The sequence below is a fragment of the Alexandromys fortis genome, unplaced genomic scaffold, assembly GCF_014885135.2.
Source record: "Alexandromys fortis isolate MF-2015 unplaced genomic scaffold, M_Fortis_MF-2015_v1.1 scaffold_31, whole genome shotgun sequence".
In the NCBI taxonomy this organism is placed as follows: domain Eukaryota; kingdom Metazoa; phylum Chordata; class Mammalia; order Rodentia; family Cricetidae; genus Alexandromys; species Alexandromys fortis.
This window is the reverse complement of record NW_026067974.1, coordinates 9,615,129-9,637,458: the sequence shown is the minus strand read 5'-3', so window position 1 is coordinate 9,637,458 and position 22,330 is coordinate 9,615,129. Positions and strand designations below refer to the sequence as shown.

General features: G+C 54.7%; 1 protein-coding gene across 2 annotated transcripts; it reads right to left on the bottom strand.

Annotated features, from left to right (window-relative positions):
* Positions 1-17: 17 nt before the first annotated feature.
* Positions 18-21,553, bottom strand: Mllt6 (MLLT6, PHD finger containing). 2 transcript variants are annotated; one of them, XM_050156630.1, is made up of 20 exons: positions 21,012-21,553; positions 19,711-19,790; positions 19,244-19,298; positions 18,960-19,069; positions 17,865-17,968; positions 17,382-17,475; positions 15,071-15,304; positions 14,441-14,539; positions 12,289-12,508; positions 10,955-11,569; positions 10,389-10,570; positions 10,149-10,257; positions 9,055-9,121; positions 8,783-8,928; positions 8,000-8,197; positions 7,823-7,911; positions 6,438-6,787; positions 6,024-6,114; positions 3,381-3,737; positions 18-2,659 (listed from the first exon to the last, which is right to left on the bottom strand). In XM_050156630.1, the coding sequence occupies exons 1-20, from the start codon at positions 21,118-21,120 to the stop codon at positions 2,618-2,620; spliced, it is 3,351 nt and encodes a 1,116-aa protein (XP_050012587.1). In that variant the 5' UTR covers positions 21,121-21,553; the 3' UTR covers positions 18-2,617. The 2 variants fall into 2 exon arrangements, with proteins under 2 accessions (XP_050012587.1, XP_050012588.1); XM_050156631.1 differs by having other exon boundaries at positions 12,373-12,508.
* Between the last annotated feature and the right edge of the window lie 777 nt (positions 21,554-22,330).

The window sequence follows — 22,330 nt, the reverse complement described above, 5'->3', positions numbered from 1 at the left end:
TGGACCAAAGCCAGACATGGTGGTGCACACCTTTAATCCCAGCACACAGGAGGCAGAGGCAGGTGGTACTCTGAGTTTGAGGCCAGCCTGGTCTACATAGCACGCTCCAGGACAGCCAGAGCTACATAATAGAGTAGACCTTGTCCCAGGAAAACAAAAACAAAAACCACTAAGACTGTAAGATGTGAGGTCATTCTTGCCATCCTGCCGTGTACTCTGTTCCTAATTTTCCCTATGTCATTTCACCAAGACTGTCACAATTTCCCTCGTCTCAGTACAGGGGCAACACCACCTAGTAGTGGTGGCAGTACACGCCTTTAATCCCAGAACTCAGGAGGAAAAGGCAGGCAGATTTCTGAGTTTGAGTTCAGCCTGGTCTACAGAGCAACTTCCAGGACAGCCAGGACTACAAAGAGAAACCTTGTTTTGAAAGCTAAAATGGTGGTAGTTGGTAGTGCACGCCTTTAATCCCAGCACTTGGGAGGCAGAGGCAGGCAGATCTCCGTGAGTTCGAGGTCAGCCTGATCTACAGAGTGAGTTCCAAGAGAGGTTCCACTACACAGAAAAACCCTGTCTCGAAAAACCAAAAATCAAAACCAAACCAAAGAAAAAAAGAAAAGAGCAGCACCAATCTATGCGAGGCCCAGAGCTCTCAGCATCCTGGCCCAAAAGAGGAAGAAGAGCTCTGCAAAGTTGAGAGCAGAGTTCCAGAGATCAGGGTGACTGGGGCCAAGGAGCATCTGGGGCGGGGCACCTAGGGCTCCTACTTACTCCACACGTGACAGCCTTACAGACATCACAGCAGAGACTACTTGGTTCTGAATGGTGGCTGGGGTAACGGCGTGGGCCTGGATGAGCAAGCCGTCTAAGAATCACTGGCTCTTAGACTAGAAGTTAAGAGCTGAAAAGATGAGGACCATGCCTTTCCGATACTAAGCAGTTAGAAAAGTGAGTATTTCTGAGGTCAACACAACTGACCCCTCAAACAAATCCTTCCTAGTGCCAAAGAACTTGCTCCTGAAGGTCCCCAACCCACCCTAGTATCTTACAAAGTCTTATCAACAGGAATATTATTTTCCATACCAGAAAAAAAAAACAGTTGAGCAGCACAGGCAAAAATATATCTGCACTACGTTTCTGTCATTGCCAAAAATATACACATCTTTTTTTATTACAAAAAAAAAAACCAAACAACCCCAAAAACAAAACCCAAACAGAAACACACCAAAATGCACACATGCAAAGGGACCCACAGACATGAACATCAGGGAAAACTGGCCCTCAGTCCCAGCCAGTGCAACCAAAAGGGACACAGGCCTCCATGGCTGCGCTTCCATGACCCACTCAATGTTTCTCACAATGGCCTTGGGCAGACTGACTCTGCTGCCCACGACCACACCCTGGAAAACAGCTGGTGGGTGAAAGGGACAGTGGTTAGCTTAAGTGGCTCTACTAGCTGGTGAAGGTGGGGCTGAAGAGGCAGACTAGCTACTTCAGGGAGGGAGACTTCTGTTAGGAGAAGTGGTGCTTTACCCCTCCCTCATCTCTTGTGCCAGCAAAGACCAGATACCAGTGGGGGGAAGAGGCCCTGAGGGGCCCTGAGACAGAGTGGGGTCCAGAGGAGGGAAGGTAGGATATTACCCTGATTCAGAGCCTTCAGCCCCCAGGAATTCTCCAATATTGGAGTACTGTTCTTTTTTTTTTTTTTTTTTTTAATTTTTTTAAGTTTACAATTCATGCCCTGGAAAAGGACTAGAGCTGAGAAGGGGGTACAGGCTACAAGAGCTAGGAAGTCCTGCTCTGGTTCTGGCCAATGCTCCTGTCCTTGCCCTTGGCTGCCCCAGGTCCAGAGAAAGAGGTGACAGACAGACAGGTTAAGCAGACTGACCATAAACACACACTCACACTCACACACACACTCTCACGCGCTGTGGAGTCAGGCAGCTCCCTCTCCCCACCCTCGGCACTCCTCAAGCCAATAGTGCAAAAAGGGGCAGGACACCAAGGACAGTGAGGGACGACCCCCCCACCCCTGCCCAGCCCCATCATGGGGCCCCAAGAGGTGCTATCCTGCCCTTCCTCAGCCCCCCACATCTGTAGGCTTTTCCAAGCTCAGCTTGTGACCCTCAGCGGGGAGGGATGATGGGAAGCAGTCAAAGGGACCCCTTCTGCTGGGAAGACTCTGAAGGTCAACTGGGACCAGCCCTTTTTCCATAAGGAATACCACACAGGGAGGCCCAAGGGCCTACTCTGCTCCTTCCCCATTCAAGTGCTGACTGGTTTACGTGGTAGGTCCAACCAACTCTCCACTTCCTATGCCATGACCTGCTTTGCTCTTTGGGGGGGCCCCTAGGCATCTGCAGAGGATGGGGGCTCCTAGGCAGGCTTGGAGCCTGTCCTCCCCGATCCTCACTCCTGGAGCAGCCAGTGCAGTACGGGAACAGGCCAGGTGGAAGGGCTTCCCTCCAGTCTCTCTCCACAGCACCTGGAACTCCAGGCACACACTCCCTGGGCATCAGCACAGGCTCTGGGCCTGGCCCTCCAGAGTCCGGGCCCAGGTACCCATTCCAGGCAAGGACCCTCAAGCCATGTAGGGGTCAGGAGAGGCAGGGTCGAGTTAGCCTTTTTCCTGGCTGGCTGAGGCTCCTTTGTCAGTGGTCTGGAAAGACAGGAAGGGAGATTTTGAGTATTGGAGGCATCTGGCCCTAATGCCCAGGTAGAACAGGGACAGCAGAGGCTACTGGAGCAGAGTATGGAGCAGCCAGGCCTCTGCCTGTCCGCAGTGTGTGGAGTGAGAGTGCCTGACTTGTGCCCAGAGCTGGCTCCCTGGGCTCAGGTGAGTGAGTTCTCCAAGAAGAAACAGGCCTGCCCAGAAGAGCATCTCTTTCTAACTGCCGCACACAGGAGGGAAACAGCATTTTCTAACTACTCCTCCCACTGGAAAGCTGGTTTTTAAAACAGACTTTAAAACAAAAAAATCACAGTCAATGTGTATATGCATGTGTACACACACGTGTGCACAACAGAGGGAAGATTCCCGGAGTCAGCTCTCTCCTCCAGTACATGAGTCCCTGAGACCAAATTCAGGTCATCAGGTTTGGTGGCAAGCACCATTTTATACTTTGAGCCATCTCACCAAGCTGGAAGGCTGTTTTCTCTAAATGGCTCAGAGTGGCCTTTCTTGCCTCTGAAGAAGGGAACCCCAATGGACACTAAGGTCCTGCTGTCTGCAGCTGGCTATCTGGTTGACCTAGGGGTTCCCGCCTCCCACTACAGATCTATCTGATGTCACTGTAACCATCCTTCTCTGCTTGTCCCTTAGAAGGGATCTCTGCTTGTCCCTTAGAAGGGACAAAGGAAGACCCAGGCCCCTTACTCACCCCTCCTTTGGGGCCACTCCCACTGGCATCTGCCCCGGGTAGGCTGAGAAAGGGGTTGGTCTGGGCAGTGAGGACTGGCGGTCCGCCTGCTGCTGCTACTGCTGCAGCCGCAGCTGCTGCAGCCATGAGACTTGTATTGCTGCCGAGTGAAGGGGCCACCAGGGCTCCAGCAGGCAGCAGGGGTGGGGCTGATGCTGTAGGCAGCAGGCCAGGGGTGCCCGCAGACAGCAGTGGGGTGGAGCTTCCAGCCAGCAGACTGGCCATGGGCAGCTGGGAGCCCCCAGCCATCTGCAGCCGTTGCAGCTCCCGTTTCTGCTGAATCTGCTGGATCATCTGGTAGACCACAGTCTGGTGCTCCTGCAAGGACAGACTGCTCAGTGGTAGTGGCCCTGCTGTCTTCCCCAAGGCTACCTGCCTTGCCAGACCAGGGCCCCTCATACGGGAACCCTAAGGCCCACGACAGGAAGACCAAGAGTCTGTCTCTACTTTGGCACTCTGGGCCTCTGTCTCCCCATCTGGACAAGTAAAGGACTACCTGTGGCCAGGTAAGCAGCTGCCAACTGAGCACCTGGGCAAGTGCAGGCCATACACAGCTCTGGCCCTGCCCACCATGTCAGGTCCTCAGTCCCTACGACAACCACACTCCAAACAGAAGGCACGGAAGTGGGACAACAATCACCAAGCACTTCCCTTCTTTTTTATTTTTTTCTTTCTAAAAACTAGTTTGAAAGACTTGGTGGCACTCATGCAGAAGCAGAAGAATCTCTAAGTTCAAGATCAGCCTGGTCTGTAAATGGAGTTCCAGGCCAATCAGAGGTTAGTGAGACACTGCCTCAAAAAACAAAAACAAAGAAAAAAAATTTTGTCTGTGGCCAAGAAAGATGCCTCAATGGCTATTCTTCTAAGGGACCTGGATTTAAGTCCCAGCAGCTACAAAGTAGCTTTCAACAATCTGCAAACAGCCTAGCTCCAGGGTACCCAATGCCCTCTTCAGGCCTCTGTGGGCACTGCACACATGTAGTACACAGGCAGATACATAAAATAAAAATAAATGGAATAGGGGGTGCAAAAAGTTGCTTTGTTTTTGAGGCAGGGTCCCATTCAGGGTTGGCCTCAAACTTGATATGGAGCTGACAATGACCTTGAACTTTCAGTTCTTCTGCCTCTACTTCCCGTGTGCACACTGAGATTATAGGCATAAAACGCCATCCCCAACTATTTATTTTTATCTAACTTTAAAAGGCATTTATTTTCAGTGTCTCAAAAACCAAAATAAAGCTGGGCATGGTGGCACATGCCTGCCCTCAATCCCAGCATTTGGGAGGTAGGGGCAGATGGATCTTTGTGAGTTCAAGGCCAGCCTGGTCTACAAAACAAGTTATGGGACAGCCAAGGCTACACAGAGAAACCCAGTGTGTGTGTGTGTGAGAACAACAACAACAACAAAACACCCAGCTGTCTCAAAAAGAAACAGAGAATAACATTCTGTCAAAGAAATCATGTTATTTCTGTTCCCATAATCGGTTCAACTGCTTCTCTTCTTGAATAATTATTTCTAAGTTACACTTATTTACTTTCTGTGTTAGGGGTATAACTGGTGGTCAGGGACTCTATTCTCCCCTCTCACCGTGTGGGTTCCACGGATGGAACTCAGGTCACTAAGTAGACAGCAAGGTCCATCTTAGGGGGTGGGGTCCTGAAACAGGGTTTCTCTGTAGCTTCGGAGGATGCCCTGGAACTCTCTCTCTGTAGACCAGGCTGGCCTCGAACACAGAAACCTGCCTGCCTCTACTGCCCAAGTGGTAGGATTAAAGGCATGTGGCACCACCACCCAGCTCTGTGGAGTCATCTTAAGAGACTTCTGTTTAGGGTTTTTGTTTTGTTTTGTTTTTTCTTGGTTATTTTATTTCTTTAAGACTCATGTCTTAAAGCCGGGTGGTAGTGGCGCACGCCTTTAATCACAGCACTCGGGGTGGATCTCTGTGAGTTCGAGGCCAGCCTGGTCTAAAAGAGCTAGTTCCAGGACAAGAACCAAAAGCTGTGGAGAAACCCTATCTCGGAAAAAAAAAAAAAAAAAAAAAAAGACTCATGTCTTATTCTGAAGTCCTGGGCAGACTCCAACTCATCATGTGGCCCAGGCCCACCTTGAACTCATGGCCATTCCCCAGCCTCAGGCTCCAAACTGCTTAGACTACTGTCATATACCACACACCACACCCAGAAATCATCATCTGTTCATTTTGTTTATCTGCCTTGAAGGGGATGCAGACAAGGACCTAATGCGTGGGGCGCCACTAAGCCAGACTCAGCTTCAATCCCTCATTTTTAAAAGGTGGTCAAGAGAATGTCACCTGCATAGAAACCTCCCCAAGATCCTGGAAATCCCCCGAAGACTCTTGGGGCAGGGCTGCAAAACTCAGTTCCTACTGGACCTGCCACTCTCCAAACTCTGTTATTGCAATGTGACCCAGCAGCCCCAGCCCAGTGCCCAAGAGGCCCTGAAAACAGTCTGTCTTCCAACTGTTCACAAACCCCCCAGGTTCAAGCCCACCAGCCTGGAGACCCTCTCCATGGTTGCATTCTTGGAGGTAGGCTCTTTGGGTAGGGCTGGCAGGGAATAGCAAGGGAGGGGGTACTACTCACTGGAGTCAGCTGTGGAGAGGCCAGGAGCTGCTGGAGCTGCTGGAGCTGCTGCTCTTGCTGCTGAAGGAGGTGTCTCTGCTGCTCTGTCAGGCTGAGGCCGGTATAACATAGATAAGAAGGTACCAAGAGAAAGACCCCACACCCACGAGTTCCCAGAAGCCCTCAAGCCCAGGCAGATGGACAACCTGTCCAGAAGACTAGCAGTAGGGACATGATTCAGATCTTGTCCCCTGAACTACTCCTGTCCAGATACACCCAGAGCTAAAGTCTGAGGAGTCCCTAAAGTCAACAGACTGCCAGAACTATAAATGCAATAGGGTCATTTTTCCTTTGGGTGGGACAAGGGGGTACTGGGGGGCATCCCTCCCACATCCAGCCTCCCATTCCCTTCCCTAGGGCTGAGCTCTCCCTCACCTGTTGAGACAACCTGGCAGTTGAAGCGTGGGGGCCCCGCCAGCCTGGCTCAAGCCCGCAGGGTTGGGAGCAGCAGCCCCATTCAACCCCCCCAGAAGCCCATTGAGGGGCAGGCTCCCGCTGCCAGCCAGCCCACCCAATAGCCCCTCAGCCATGGGCATGGCCCCCAGCCCCGCTGCTCCGGGTGCCCGGCCCAGCCCATTCTGTGGCTGCGGTGGGAGCGGGGCAGGGGCCCCAGGCAGGGCCAAGGGCAGAGCGGCGGGGCTCTGCTGGAGCAGGGGCAGCGGTGGGGGCGTGCTGTGGAAGGACAGCGATGAGCTGCTGCGGCTCGGGCAGCCTGAGTGTGGGTCCTGGGGAGGAGGGGGAAGGGACAAGTCAGAGGGCAGGGGGCCAGCATGACCTTTCTGGCCCCCAGCCCAGTATCCACCAGCATTCTCTTGAAGCAAAGCCCCCTTAAGGCTCCAGGCACCCTGGAGAAACAGCAGGGCCAGGTGAGGAGAGCTAAAAGGCTGTAGATCATGTTTACTGGCTACCTCCAGAGGCCCAGCACCCTTTGCTAGTCTGGCTTCATGACGAACAATGGTAATGGTACTGATTTTCCAAGGGAACCAGGTCCAGGGGTGAGTACGGACCTGTACTATTCTGTCATTTCACGTCACGGCTAAAGTCACTGACGTTACCAGTTAAGGAACTCTGCAGCCAAGAGCAACGGAACTCTCACTGGAGCAAGAGGCTCAGGTTCAAATCCCACAACTCAGGGCCTTGGGTAGGTAGCCCTGGGTTCAACCTCTGCCTCGGTTTATGTATTCATACACTGTATGTGACAGCAATATCCTTCCACAAGGTCGCTGTGAAGACTAAGAAACTCTGCAGGGCAAGCTTGCAACTGGTGTTGCTTTTATGATTATGACTGCCCCAAGTCACAGTAAGTGGCAGAGAAGAACCAAGCGCTCGGTTTGTTGGATTCCAATAATAACCACAACATAACAATAGCAACTGCTATTCCAACCGCCACCAATTACACAGGGATTAGCATGTATGAGGCACTATGAGAAACCCTTCACAAAGGCTTCTCAACACTCCCTCCCCAAGACGGCCGCCTTCTCTCGGGCTCCTTTAGCCCTTAATTGAGCTCATCTTTCTATTATTTCTCCTTTGCAATTTGCTGTTCTCTTGGGTTCAGCCCATCTTCGGGAGGCCTGAGTCTACTTCATTCACTGCTTACTTGGCCAGTGCCCTGTATTAAGGAGGCACCCACCCATACTACTTATTTAAAATAACAACCAATCCTTTCAGTGGCCAGATTCCAACAGCTGCTGGGTAGAACTAGACTGAAAGGACCTCTCTCCAGTTCCTCCTCCCTGTCCCCTCCTTGTAGTGCCCACCTCGGAAGACGTGGACAGGGAATTGTCCAGGCCAAGGCTGTTCTTCCCTGGAGGGCTCTTGCTGGTGCTCAGGGAGTCGTTGCTGCCCACTAAAGGAGGGAATATGGGAGATGCAATGGGACCAGTTCAAGTCACCAGGCAGGAATTCCTACGGCAGACTGGACTGGATGCCCTCACCTTGAGGATGCAGCCCATAGGGCCCTGGGACAGGGCCGTTAGCGGCAGGCAGGGCAGCAGGCAGGGCAGGGAAGGGCACAGAGAGCTGCACGTTGAGGATCTGCAATCGCTCCTTCTTGGCTGTCAGGCTGAGGATCTGCTCCTGGAGCCGCTGGTTTTCCTTCTGCAGGGCATGCAGGGCCTTCAGCATCTCCACAACTTCAGAGAGAGAGGAGGAGCCTGAGGTTAGTGCAGCATGCATCACAGAGGCAGGGCCAGTGGGAGGGACTGGGTCTAGAGGGCAAAGGCTACCCAGATAGATGCCTTTGGGGAGGGAGATCTGGGATACAGAGGTTTGAGGACTGCAGGAGGCTCCTGATGCTACTGAGACTGAGGGGAGTGGGTACAACCTGGGGTTTGGTTACAACTTGTGCCAGGAGGTCATGAGGAACAAAGGTAGAATTAGCATAGGTGGACAGAGACCACCACCTATGCAAGGTTAAAGATGAGGGGTGTTTGTGTGTGTGTGTATGTGCCATATTCAGACTTAATGTGGAGGGGAGGGGCTTGATTCTGCCCCAAATTAATGTGCCAAACTGTGTCAAATCTTCATGGGAGCCCTTACCTGTTGGGAGGAGTAAGGGGAGGTGGGGTGGCGGGGAGAACCTTGGTTGGAATGTAAAATGAATTAAAATATAAATGTTTAAAAGAAATAAATCAGCCCTGGGGCCACTGGCTTGAGTCCCTAGGGAAAGGGGAAGCAGTGGCTGGGACAGGCCTCCCGTCCCTGTGCTCCCCGCTCACTGTTGACACCGGCCTCTCCATCGCCCTGCTTCTCCAGCAGCTGCTCCATGTTAGTTGTGCCTGGGGCCGTGGTGTCTAACTGGCCACCCCCACAAGGCGCCGCTGTTGTCTGGTCGAAGAGCGCAGGGAGGCTGCTGATGGGAGACCTGAGGCCAGAGGAGACGTGAACTCAGGCTCACCTAGCATAGATTCCAGCCCACCCCCACCAACCAGGAGGTCCTCGATCCTGCCCCCACCCACTCCTCCCTCCACCAAGGTGCACCCTCCCTCACATGGAAGAGAGACTCTCCTGGGGGGAGGTCCCGTGACACCGGAAGCTGCAGTCTTCTAGGTCTGGCTCTTGGAAGGAGAAGGGATGGCAAGGATCAGGGGGAGGGGAGCTACCTGCCTCAGGGCCCTCCCTGGAAAGTGGGGGCTGCTCCTAGGACCTCAACACAGTCCCCTTTTTCAGTACCCCCCAAACCTAGGCTGGTAGCTCATACTGGCAAGGAGCTGAGCTTGGCAACCCCATCTCAGAAAAGCTCTTCCCCTTCCTACAGGGCTCCTGCTGTCTGTTTCTAGATCTTCCAGTTACAGAAACTGAGGTCAAGACAAACCTGGAGCAACTGAACCAGACACTGGCTGTGTGACCTTGAAACGGTAACCAGCCTCTGTATAGCAACCGTTCTCAGGATTAAAATAAGGTCGTAAGAGTGCTGGGCTTAGCTGGCGGGCTCAGCAAGCACAAAGCAAGCCCTTAATCATTGTATTATCATAATTAGCTTTGACTTCTTATATTCATAAACTTATATTCAGAAAACTGTTGTCAACAGGAGACACACACACACACACACACGTGCTCTGGGTTATAGAAAACACACCAATTTTACCCAACCAAATCCTGAAACAGAAGTCAGATTTGGTTTTAACTCAACTGGCAGCTTATAGCCAAGCCCCGCCCCAAGGCTGACAGGCCCCCAAGTCTCTGTTCAGCTCTCAGGGGTTGAGTAGACTCTAGGGAGAAGATGGGGGAGCTTGCCTCCCACCCCCTTAACTCCTAAACACGTGGAGAGCAGAAAGCCCAGCTGGCGGGACCTCTGTGATCCCGACTACCACTGCACAGGAGGGGCCAGGGAAAGGGCACTGGCTTGTTTTAGCTGGCTTTGCCATTCTCTACCTAGGGCTTTGAGCAGGTCACTTCTCTTCTGTGGATGGGGCAGGACTGCCCTGCCGTGCCCAGCACTGCTTTCCCTAAGCCCCCTGGCTGGAAGTGTGTAAGATAAATCTGTTTAGGCAGAGGAGGCAATGGCTGGAGGGAGGGGACCCTCATGCTTTCTACAGCCATGTTCTTCAGAAGAAAAGGGAACAGGAGCAGGGGCCAGCATACCTGTGTGGCTATTCTCGGCTTGGGTGAGGAGGGGGTTTACAGTGCCCACGGGGGTTCCAAAGATGTGGGAAGAAGGGAGACTGAAGGTAGAGCCAGCCAGAGAAAAGACCTGTTGGAAGAACCAGACTCCAGCCTCAGTGTGCCCGTCCTCTACCACAGCTGGACAGTGTGGCAGGGCACACCTGGAGAAGAGAGGGCACACTGTAGGTGCTGTCCCCACCTGCCCAGGAAGTGCCTCACCTGAGTGGTGGAGATGGAAGCAGAAGAGGATGGGAGGGTGCTGGTGAATGGGGAACGGCTGAGGCGGGGCAAGGCTGAGGTCCCTGGAGGCCCCAGCAGGCTGGAAGAGAGTGGGGTGCTACAGACAGCCCGCAGCATCCCTCCACCATGAGAGATGGGGTCTTTATTACTGGTGTAGATTCCTAAAAATACAAAGACATACAGGAAACCCTAAGGTCCCCTTATGCCCCAGACTCCTCTTCAGATGGGAAGGCAGCCCCTCTTCAGGGAACACTGCATGCCTGGGACTCTGGCCTTTCACTTCTACTACCCCGCCTTGGTCTGGGCAATTCTGAGCTTTTCTTATTTTTCTATTTAGAACACTCCTGATCCTGCTGGCGACTACCCCAGTCTCTTCATGCAGACGACATCTATGAGAACAACTTAGAGCTGATGGCCACTTCCATTCTGTCTTCTGGAACAGTTTCTACCCAGAGACACTTCCTCTAACTCTTCCATTTAAGTTCCTGCCTTCTCACAGGACTGGTTAGTCCTTGAGATGTTCTTTAACTACAGGGGTCACTAACCTGCCCCCAGCAGAGGGGATTCCAGGCTCAGGCTGGGCAAGCTTCCTGAAGGCCCAAAGGTCCGGGAGGCCAGACCCCCAAGGCCGGAGCTGACCAGGGAGCCTCCAGAGAAGGGCGAGGCAGCAGTAGCAGTAAAACCAGCCAGCTGAGCCCCAGGGAGGGAGGCAGTGGGGCCTGTGGCACCCTCCTTGCCTCGGCTACCCTTAGGACGGCCTGGCCCGTGGCGGCTCCTCTTGCTGGCTTTGTGCTTCTTCTCCTTCAGGCCTGTCTCAGGAGCCTCCTCGGCAGGTCCAAGGGTGGCACTCAGTGCAGGCATCCGCTTATGGGTGCCTCCTGCTGAGGCCCCAGCTCCCGAAACATGGGGAGACTTGTAGTCCCCAGGTGAGGGGGCTCGGGCCCGGCTGGAGCTGGAGGAGGTGGCAGAGAAGCGCATGACGGGCCCAAAGCCAGAGAAAACCACCTTCTGCTCGAAGAGGTCAGCCTTAGGGGGCTCAGGGGCTGTGGGCGAGGGAGGGGCTGGCGGAGTGGGGGCCGCGGGCTTGGAGTACTTGTCTTCCTCAGGCTGCTCCAGCTTGGGGAATGCCACGAAGTCAGGAGAGCTTTGCAAGGACGAGCCTGCAACAAAGGAAGGGGATTGCTGCCGGACCACCTACCTCCCTAGCCGGGGAATGAAGCCTTGTGTCCTGGCCAGCTGTGTGTCCTACGTTAACAGCCCCTGCTGGAAACAACAGGAGGGAAGCCACTTCCACCCTTGAGTGAATTACTGTCACATTAGCACTGGCAGGGACAGGTTCTCACTCCAGCACAGGCCGGCCTCAAACTCAAGCAATCCTGCAGCTCCCAAATGCTGGGATTATAGGCCGCCATGCCTGGAACTAATATTGGTGCTTCTGATTGGCCCCTTTGACACAAGAGTAGGGGACATTACTGCGGGGCTGGAGGGGTTGGCCCTGAAAGGAACAGATGAGCTCTGACTTAAGAAGGGAAAGGTGAGGGCTGGAGCACTGACTGCTCTTCTAGAGGACCTGAGTTCAAGCCCCAGCAGTCCATAACCATCTAGCTATAAAGGTATCTAACACAACTACCTATAACGGGACCTGACACAACCCATCTTTAACGATCCTATGCCCTCTTCTGGTGTGCAGACAAAGTACCCCCATGCAAAAATAAATAAATCTTAAAAAAAAAAAAGAGTGAAGGGTGGAGAACCCAGCTGGGAACTGAGCCTCTGGGGGAGGGGGGAATTCCCTGTGAAGCACCAGTCCCTTGCCAGCCACAACAGCATATGACAAAAGGCTCCCCCTCCCAGCCTCCTCCATGACACCCATACTCACCTGCAGGCTGAAAAGACCCCCCAGAGGAGGAAGAAGAGGAAGAGGAGGAGGAAGAGGAGGAGGCGGAGGTAAAACTGCTCACACCTTTCCCACTGCTCAGTCCCTTCCCCTTATGACTCAGGCTATGGCTGGAAGACTTTTTCCCCTTTGAGCCCCTGCTGCCCTCAGAGGTCTCCTGAGTGCTGGCCTCATGGTGGGAGGAAGTCGAAGCTGAGGAGACCTAAGGAGAGACAACAGAGGCTCACTGCCAGCTGCACAATCCAGCTCAGCCTGATTTGGGGATGAGGGTGAAGGCACAGGACCTGGGCTCAATTGTCTCCAGGCAAGGAGCCGTGGGAGGCTCTAGAACAGTGAGACAGGAGGCAGCTGCAGAATTCTAGGGAATGTCCTGACCCTGTCTTTGCCCCAGGACCCAAGAGAGACCAGTCCACATTCCGCACTGACCTACTCAGCGAAGGCTCACTAGGAAATACCTCTGGCCTAAAGACTGGTGCTGGTCTTGGGCCCTCCAGCTGTTACCACTCACAGCCACCTGGCTTTGGCCCATCTCTGACGACTGCAAATTCTTGCTGGAATCCCCAAGCCTGCACACCAACCCACCACAGGGCAGCCTGTCTTTGCTTCTCCAATACCCAGCTAGGAAGCCCCAACTCTAGGAAGCCTCGCTACACACCTAGGCGAATGACCTGGTCTTACTGTCTGGCTGAGGTGCGATACTCTGGGAGGGCAGGGTGTTGGGAGGCTCTGCCCTCCTCACCATGGTATCTCTGTTGTGTAGCCTCTGGACCTGGCTCAGCAGTTACCATCCTTAGGAGCACATTCCTGGGGGTCAAGAGCAGCTCCGTGCCAGAGACACAGCAGGGGTTCAGTAAATAAGGCTTCTGATGGCAGTGGTTGTTACTAGTGCCTGGCAAAGATGGTTCTGTGCGAGCACAGCCCTTCAAGCCAGACCACTGTGGTTGAAAGCTTTCCCGCTAGCTGTGTGCTTTTAGACAAATTATGTAACTTCTCTGTGTTCTCAGCGTCACTGAGGAAGTGGAAGTGACCTGGCAAGGCACCTACCACACGGGGTTATTCTGACGACTAAACTAAGTCCTCCCCATGTGCCCCTGCTCTCCCCTGGTTCCAAAGACAGTCTGGCCTCTATGTAGTAGTGCCTGAGTACCAGAGAAGGTGAGCTCTCTTTAGGGTGGATACCAAGTATTCAAATTGAGCCCAAGGAGCGAATGAGAGGGAAGTGAGAGCTACCCTCCCTGGGCGGAGCCCTTGTCTCTGTCTTCCTTTGTTCTTTTCAGCAGCTGGAGTTCTGAAGGGAGCCAGATGTGCTTCGGAAAGCCACCAGGAAGAGAGGAGCTGGGGGAAGGGGGCCTAAGTATTGGGATGGGTTGTGAGGGGATAGGCAAAACTCTACAGCATGTCCAAGGGTTACCCCCATTGCTAGGGGACCCCCAACAGGTCTTTCTATCTGCCTGAACGTTCCAGGAAAGGTCAGACCAGCTTTCCCAGGTGAGCCCAGGGAAGCAAGCAGGAGGGGAGTTATTGGGACAGTTGCCACAGCAACATCACCCTGGAAACCTGATACCTGAGCCTCCTGCTAAGATGCCCAGTGCCCTGCCAACTGTGTGAGGGAGTAGAGGTGACTAGCAGTAATGGGACGAGAGGGAGTGCTTTCTCCAGGCCCCCAGGAGACTCACACAGTCTGCTCTGGCTTGGATTAGCACTCACTGGCCTAGGGTAGGGCCTGCCTGTTGCTCCTTCAGATGCTACCCATTTCTACAGCCAAGCCAGTTGAGAGGGTGGGGTGACTGGGGATTTCAGGGTATTGCCAGAAGCCGCTCCCACCCAGCAGGAAGTGGGATCTAGCCATCCTCCCAGTGGCAGGAGTTCTCAGCCTATCCCACAGGGAAAACAAGCCCGGGGGCCACACCTCTGCTCTCCAAAGACAAGAGCCCAACGCTGAGCCTCGGCTTGGACAAAGGTGCCCCGCATGGCAGTTAAGAGGCAGGGAGGCACCCCCACCTCACCCATAGTATGTGTCAGGGCTTGCTATGAGAGGATGCCCAAGCAGGCCCCTGCTCACCCTGACCCTTCACACTACATACAGTCACCCCTGGACTAGCACACTCAGCATCCTGAGAACAAGCAGTAATACCTTATCAGCAGTGGGGACCACAGGCGGGGTGAGGATGCTGGGGGGGGACTCAGGCCGCTTCTTGTGCTTCTGTTTAAGGCGTTCCTTATCCTTTCGACTCTGGGGAGGAAAAGGGGACCAGATATTGATGGAAGGGGAGTTTGAAGGAGGTTAACCATGACACGTGAGTGTGGGGGGCTCAGTGAGTCCTCTCCCTCCACAGAGGGAAGGAAGACTCCAGCTGGACAGGAGTGGCTCAGGCAAGATCCTTTGAGAGCCAAGAGCCCCTCCCCCATCTTCCCTCCTGCTAAAAATAGCCTGTCCCATTATCGCGCCAGTGACAGAGCACCACATGAGCAGGCACTCACAAGGGTGTACCCCTGGAACACACATACACTTCTTGGCATGGGGCACAAGGGGATAGGCTAGAGATGTGTGCAAACATGTAGGATCACAAAATCATAGGTTGGGGACATTGTCACGTCGTGAGGAAAACAGAGAATTAGGCAGACATAGAAGCCAGGTCCCAACCTCTGAGCCTCTGGGTGTACCTCCTTAGCTACCTCTTCAACCTCAGTGGCCTCCGGGGAAGACCTAGGCACCTGGTGGGAGTCTCTGAAAAGAGCTATGTCAGACAGAGCAGGTCTTCACCTTCTTCTGGCCCTTCTCATGGTGGGTAGGGTGCTTCTCCTGCTGTGTGGACGGTGAGGCCGACCGGCTTCTCCTGCCAGTAAGGAAGCTGTTGCTGCTGCTGCTGCCGCCGCCGCCACTGCTGCTGCCTCCCCCTGAACCACCTCCACCACCGCTGGTACCACTGTTGCCACCTCCTCCACCGCCTCCACCTCCTGTTCCTCCTCCTCCCCCGCTGGAGTGCCGTGATGTCTTCTGAAGGTAGAGATTGAGAGGAATTGCTGAACCTTTCTTTCATTAGCTTAAGGAAGGTTTCTGAAGGTCGCAGGATCCCAGAGCCGGTCCCTCTGCCCCTGCAGGTTACCCCTGCCTTCTGTGATTCGCTGGTCAACCTAGAAATCCTAGGGCTTCCCTAGCTGTCTTTTGTTTTGTTTTATGAGACAGGTTTCTCTGTGTTGTCCTGGCTGTCCTGGAACTCACTCTGTAGACCAGGCTGGCCTCGAACTCAGAGATTCAGCAGTCTCTGCCTCCGAAGAGCTGGGATTAAAAGCGTGTGCCACTGTCTTAACAATGTACAGATTCAACCACAGAGGTCAGAATCATAAAGAGACACGGACCAGCCTTAGCCTCCAAAGAGGTACAGTGAGGTTGGGCATGGACCTGGACCCAGGACTCGGGCCTCTTGCTGCCTTCCCATATTCCAGTGCTCTCCTAGCGTCTCAGGCAGCCTGAACCACAGCCCATGGCCACCTACTTCCCTTAGAAAAAAAATACACAGAGGACAGTCCGGGAGCCCTGGCTCCCTGAGAACTCATGTCTCTCGAGCCCTCATATCCTCCTCCTTGGTCCTGCTTTTCCTCTCTGCCCAGCAGTCTAGGTCTATACAGAAGATCTGCTGCCCTGAGCCAGGGGCTGCTGTCAACGAACACCAAACCACCTCCCTGGGATTGCCCTCCTTGTGCCTGGTCTGACAGCTTTACCCATCCCAGGCTCGCAGGGAGCAGCTGCTCCCTATGACCACCAACGAGTCCCCAGTTGCCAAAGCCTAGGATTAATTTCAGGCCTCGCCAGCTTGGGCTCTGCTCCTACTTCATCAAGTTCCAGATCTTTTCTCCCAAGTCTCTTTCACATCTGGACCCCGTCTATTCTGGACACCCACAGAGGCAGCTTCAGGCTTGTAACCTCTGCCTGCCCTTGCCACCCTGCCTGGGGACCCCCACCAAATCCGCTGTCTACCTAGTGCCCCCTGCAAATGCATCAGAACTCCTGACCTTGCCCTAAGTGGCCATCAAACTCTAAAAGCACAGTGACTGTGTAATTAGGAGCAAACCAGGACACCGCTGAAAAGAGAAGGGGATCTATTAGTCATCAGACGGGGAAACAGGCACAAAACAAGATGGTCTGGGTGGACCAAGGTGTGGACTCCCTGAGAGGCCGGCAGCCCCCTTCCTAACACCCCCAGGGACCCGCCTCTCCCCACCCAGTGGTTGGCTACAGCCTGCATCTTACTTCACATTCACCTTCCGCTTCTTGACCACTCTCATGTTTAGACAAGCACACCTACAGGGACTCCAGCATCCAGCCTCTCGTCCCTGTCACCCGCCCCTCTGTTTGCAGCTGTCTCTCGACCCAGCTTCATGGTTGCTGCCAGGATAATCTGCCTATAACACAAATCTGATCATATTACTCTCTGGCTTCTCAGGAGCTCTCCAAGCTGTGGCCTGGGGCACAGAGTCCTGGCTGCAGCCTACTTCTGCAGCTACATCCCAGCCTGGGGAAGCTCCTCATCTGTTCAGCCATGACAGCCTCGTCTCCTCCCTCAAGCTCACTACCTGCCTGGTCCCATCAAACAGCCTTCCCTCCGGCCCCAGCACAGGCTCCCCCTCACCTTAGGGCTCTTACCTACCCCTGGCATGGCCAGTTCCTGAGGGCCTTTCTGATGGAATTGTTTGTTCTGCCTCCCACCCACCAGCTGGGAGACAAGCTATACCATCAGGGACGCTTCATTTACCTATCTGTGAAATGGGACACAGGCAGCACATTTGGGCCCTGGGAGGATCACACACGGTCAACAAGACCCTGTCCCAGCACAGTGTTGTCCTACTTGTCCTCCTAGCTCTAACTAGCTTAAAGATTCCCAGATTGACAGGTGCGAGGGGGAGGGTTCTGTCTCCTAGCCTTGACTACTCACTTGGGCTAGTTCTGATTTGCACCCCGCAGAGCTCCCAGAAAGCAGGGACTAGGGGGCACAGGGGGAAAGGGGGCTTTCTGCCTTCCAGCACCAGGCACAGGTGTCCCAGAGCGCATGTGCCCTCTAACAGGCAGGACTCACCATCTTGCTGAAGTGGTATTTGCAGTAGCCACAGTACTTGACATTGTCCACCTCCAGCACTTCTTCCTCACACAGCAAGCCTGCCATCTGGGCACTGAGGAGAGGCAGGTCAGCAGGGTGTAGCCACAGACCACAGCTGCCTCCACCTCCTTCCTCCTGGACCCAAGTTCTAAGCATGGCATTGCCACCAGCTCTCACACACGAGAGTCCCACTCCCCTCCCCTCCCCAAAAAAATTTATAAAAAGCTGGGCAGTGGTGGAGCACGCCTTTAATCCCAGCACTCAGGAGGCAGAGACAAGTGGATCTCTGTGAGTTCAAGGCCAGCCTGGTTTACGGGTTTACATAGCTAGTTCCAGGACAGGTTTCAAGGTTTACAGAGAAACCCTGTCTCAGAAAAACAAAAAAACAAACAAGCAAACAAAAACATAATAACACTCAACAGCCACCACAAAGCCCAGAGCAGCTGGGAATGGGAATCTCACCAGGTGACATGAAAAGCCTGTCGACATCCGTGGCGGTTACAGGTCATGCAGGCTCCTGATGCGGCTTTGCTCTCCCGGCCCTGTTCCTCACAGATGTAACAGGTCTGCAGGGCACAGCACAATGGACCCCTCCTCCAGGAAACCCCACCTTGCCTGCTGGGGGAGTCTCTGGCTTCCCCTCAATCCCATCCTGCCCTCCACCACCCCAGATCAGTGCTAGCCAATAGAATTTCCGACAGAAACAGAAATGGTCTGGAACCTATATAATGCAAGTCAACAAAAGCAAGTCACAAGGTCATCAATGCAGTTGGTATGCCTGGGGAAATGAATTCTGAAAATTTTAAGAGTTTATTTATTTCTGCATGTATGAGTGTGTCTGTATGTGTATCACACTGTGTGCCTAGTGCCCTCAGAAGCCAGACAAGCGCACTGGATTGATTCCCTGGAACTGGAGGTATACATGGCTGTAGGCTGTCATGTGAGTACCAGGTGCTAAGCCTGGTTCTGTGCAAAAGCAGCAAGTGCTTCATCTACCAAGCCCTCTCTCCAGCCCGAGTATTCAATTTTCAATGCACAGTCCTCGGTAAGGCTCGAGAGGCTGGCATCTATGTTAGCCTAGCTCCCTGATATGCCCACTGCTCCACTTGCTGGACCTCTGCATATGCTGTATCTTTTCATGGAACCTGGGACCAGCATCCTCAAAGTCAGTTCTTTGTCACGCCCTAGGTGGCAGCCTTAACTTCTCCTTCCTTAACCACCTTATACCCAAGCAAGCCTCACTGGGTGTCCTTTATCTCAACGCCTGTTCATCCATCTGTCTTGATTAATAGCAAGCACTGGGTACCTGCTGCACCATCTCTCTCACATACTAGAAACTCAAGAATGCACTACTAACTAAAGGCTGTTCTCTGGCTGTGCTACTTTGGGGGAGCTTACTATTTGCCAGAGTCACAGAGCAGAGGCATACACCTGTCTGTGCACAGAAGATAGTCCAGCAGTACGCATCCTTCCTGAGTTCCCCAGGAGAGCTAGAAAGCATAATGGTGGCACCCCAGGACAATAGGCCAGGAAGGGGACTAGCGAGGGGCCACTGACCTTGTTGAAGCGGTCATGAGGGACGTACTGCAGCACAATGGGCTCCATGGTGAGCACGTTGGCGAACTGCACCTCCGGGATGTAGAGGGCACACACCACGTGAGCCCAGCCTGGGACAGTGTGGGGATCAGCCTCAGCAGGCCAGCAAGCACGAGACCCCACCCCTCCCAGCACCAAGCTGTAGACTGTCCCCTGCTTCCACAACCAGAGCAGGGAAAGCCAGCCCACCCCCCACCTGCTCAGGGGGCCTGGCTGACCTCAGCGGGGGCTCAAGGTCCCCTCACCTCCATTGTCAGTCCTCTTCAATGCCCCATCTTTGTGTGGGCACAGCTCACACCTCTGCCAATGCAAGAAGCACAGGTGTTTGGGGGAAATCTGCTGATCCGGCCCCTCCCTGAACTCATCCAAAAGGACCCAAGATGACATAGATCTGGGTGTGCAGGAAAGAGGCTTGGCCAAGAGCTCATAACTGCTGAAGACTGGGTAAGGCGGACCTGAGGTTCATTTACCAAAAAAAAAAAAAAAAAAAAAAAAAACCCACAAACACACACAAATCAAAGCCCCTCTGCCGGAGGTGGGGCAGAGCAAAGTGATGAGCAGAGGAGGGCTGGGCCTGGAGATGGGGTCAGGAAACAGGAAATCCTGAGTGGCAAAGCTTAGTCCTGCCCCAGGCTCAGGGTGCCCTAGCTCAACCTGTAGAAGATGCTGTGATATGGGGAAAGAAAAAAAAAAAAACAGAATCTGAACTCACCACCCTGGCTGCTCGCTCCTGAGATTCACATTTCCTGCAGAACCAGGGTCCCGTTGGCACCTGGACGATGCCATAGCAAGCTAAGAGTGGGGGAGGAGAGTCACTGAGCAAAGCCCACAGCCACTGGTTTTTTTCCCCCCTGAATAACTGGGGGCGTGGAGAGACTCAGGGGACTAAAACCAGCCCAGTAGGTGGGGCTGCTCCCCAGACTCCGGGTCACTGTGAAACAGGACCACAAGTAATGTCCAACAGCATAGAGCCAGCCTTCAATCACAGGGCCACGCATTCCGAACAGGGGCAAGTCTGACAGTCCTTGACCTTAAACTTCCGAGGATCCTCCTCCATCCTCATCCCCCTACCCCCTTTTTCCCCCTGGACCTGTTTTCCATCCTCTACCCTGACCAGACATCCGAACAAGAAATAGTCATGATTGTAACACGTTTTGTTGTTATGGGGGGGGGGGGCACTTCTTAAAGGGCCAGTAAGGGATGAGGCAAGGAAGTCGGGGGTCCAAGAACCTCATTTTCTGTCTCTATCACAGGTGCAGGTCAAAAGTCAAGGCTGAGCAGGTGCGGTGAAGGTAACCTAGGGAGACTGGCGGGAAGAGCCCGCAGTCACCGCATTAAGGGCTGTCTCAGGAAGGGGGGGGCTGGTTGCCTGTGCCAGACAGGCAGAGATGCCAGCCTGCGCCCTCGGCAAGATTCCTTAAGGAGTTAACTCCCGATCCATGTGCTGCTGGGGGAAACTCCAAACCTCCCTCTCCTCCATTCCGGGCCCCCTGTACCACCGCTCTCCCAGCCTCAGCTCTTCCCCGGAGGATTTCAGGAGTCCCTTCTCCCGTGGGACCCTTCTCCTCCCTACCCAATTCCGCTCCTCCCAGCATCCGGAAGCAAAGGAGGATGACCCCCCCTTGACCTCTTCCTCCCGGAGCGGGAACCAAAATAAACCGGGCAACGGGGGGGGGGGGGATACCTCCCAGGTAAACATTCTCGGGACAGCCCCGACACCGGCGGTGCGGGTATCAGGGAGTTCACTCCTTGCTCCCTGGACTCTCCCCAAAACTCCTTCAACTTGGGGTGGGGGGCGCGGGACTGGAACAATAGGCAAGAAAACAATGCCTGACCCGGTCCTGGAGGACCAGGCTGGGGGGGGGAAGCCCACGCCGCCCTTCGCTTCAGGTGGGTGGGGGAGGGGCACGCGCCCCAGGAGGGCTCCGGAGGGCGCGGCCGAGGGCACCCGGTGCGCGCGCCGCCCCCGGGGTCCCGCAGCCCCCCGCCGGCCGCCCCCCCCCTCCGCCTTACCTTGGTGGACGGCCACGCTACACGCGTGCCCATCGCAGTAGACCAGCGGGTTTTCGGCCCAGCCCCTCTCGTCCGAACATACGCAGCAGCCTCCTACCATCTCCTTCATACTCCCATGAGCTCCCTCCGGGGCTGGGGCTGGGGGCCGGCCGGCGGGGGTCGGGGGTCAGGGGGGGAGGGAGGGAGCGGGGGCCGCGCGCCTCCTCGCCCCCTCCTCCGCCGCCGCCGCCGCTTCTTTTCTTTGCCTCCTCCTTCCTCCTCCTCGGCGTCCTCCTCCTCGCTCGCTCTGTCTGGCCGCCCCCCCCGCCGTGCTCTCGCCCTCATGCCCCGACGGGCCCCCCCCTCAACAATGAGACTCGCGCGCCGCGCTCTTCTTCCGCGCCGTTCGCCGGCTACCAGGGCCGCCCGGCCACCGTGCAACCCGGGCCCGGCGGGGGAGGCGCGGAGTGGCACATCGCGGGCGCTCGCCCGCCCCGCGCCGCCCGCTCACGCGCCGCCCCCCCGGCCCCCCTGCCCGGCCGCGGCAGCCATGGCCGCGCGCCTCCGCTCGCTCGCTCGCTCCCGGCCCGCCCGCCGCCGGGTAAAGTCTTAGGTTCAGGGAACAAAGCCTGGCTTGGTAGGGAGCTTTTCGCTCGTGCGCTCCGTGCAGCTTTTCCGTTTTTTCTTTTCCCTCTTATTACTCTAGGTGGGTAGTTCCCGAGCCCTCCCCTCTGCAGAGAGCCTGTCACATTTTGGGTCTCCGATCACCCGCCCCCAGCCCCGCTTCTTTGAGTGTTCTTCAACCCTAGGAAAATTAAGGGGAGATTTAAAAAAAAAAAAAAAAGGACTCTAAAAGGAATTGGGCGATGTGAACCATTTGCCTGTGCTTGGTACTTGTTCCTGGAGGGGCGGAGGAGTTTCTTTGGATGGCATTCATGGGCGCTGTCCCTGGAGGCCACTCTGGAGGGTAAACAATGTCACCTGTAAACTTTTACTTGCTCTTCAAATAATGGTTTGTTTTCTTGAGACGGTCTCCAGTAGCTCTGGCCGGCCTCGAACTCACGAACTTGCCGCGTAGGCAAGGATGACCTTGAACTCGGTAGCCTCAACTAGCGGGGCTCTACTTTAAAGGCGTGAACCACCACGCCTGCTGAGATATTTGTTGAACTCTGGCGTCTCCTGGCCGCCGGAGGAGATATTCCTGCCCTCCGGGAGCTTCTCTTTGAAGTCATTACTTTCTAGGTCTCTAGACACTTTTGGGGTATACCGAAGTACCATCGCTTCTTCCAAGCCCCACCACCTAATTTCTCAAAGACTAACTCCACACCTCCAGCCTCAAG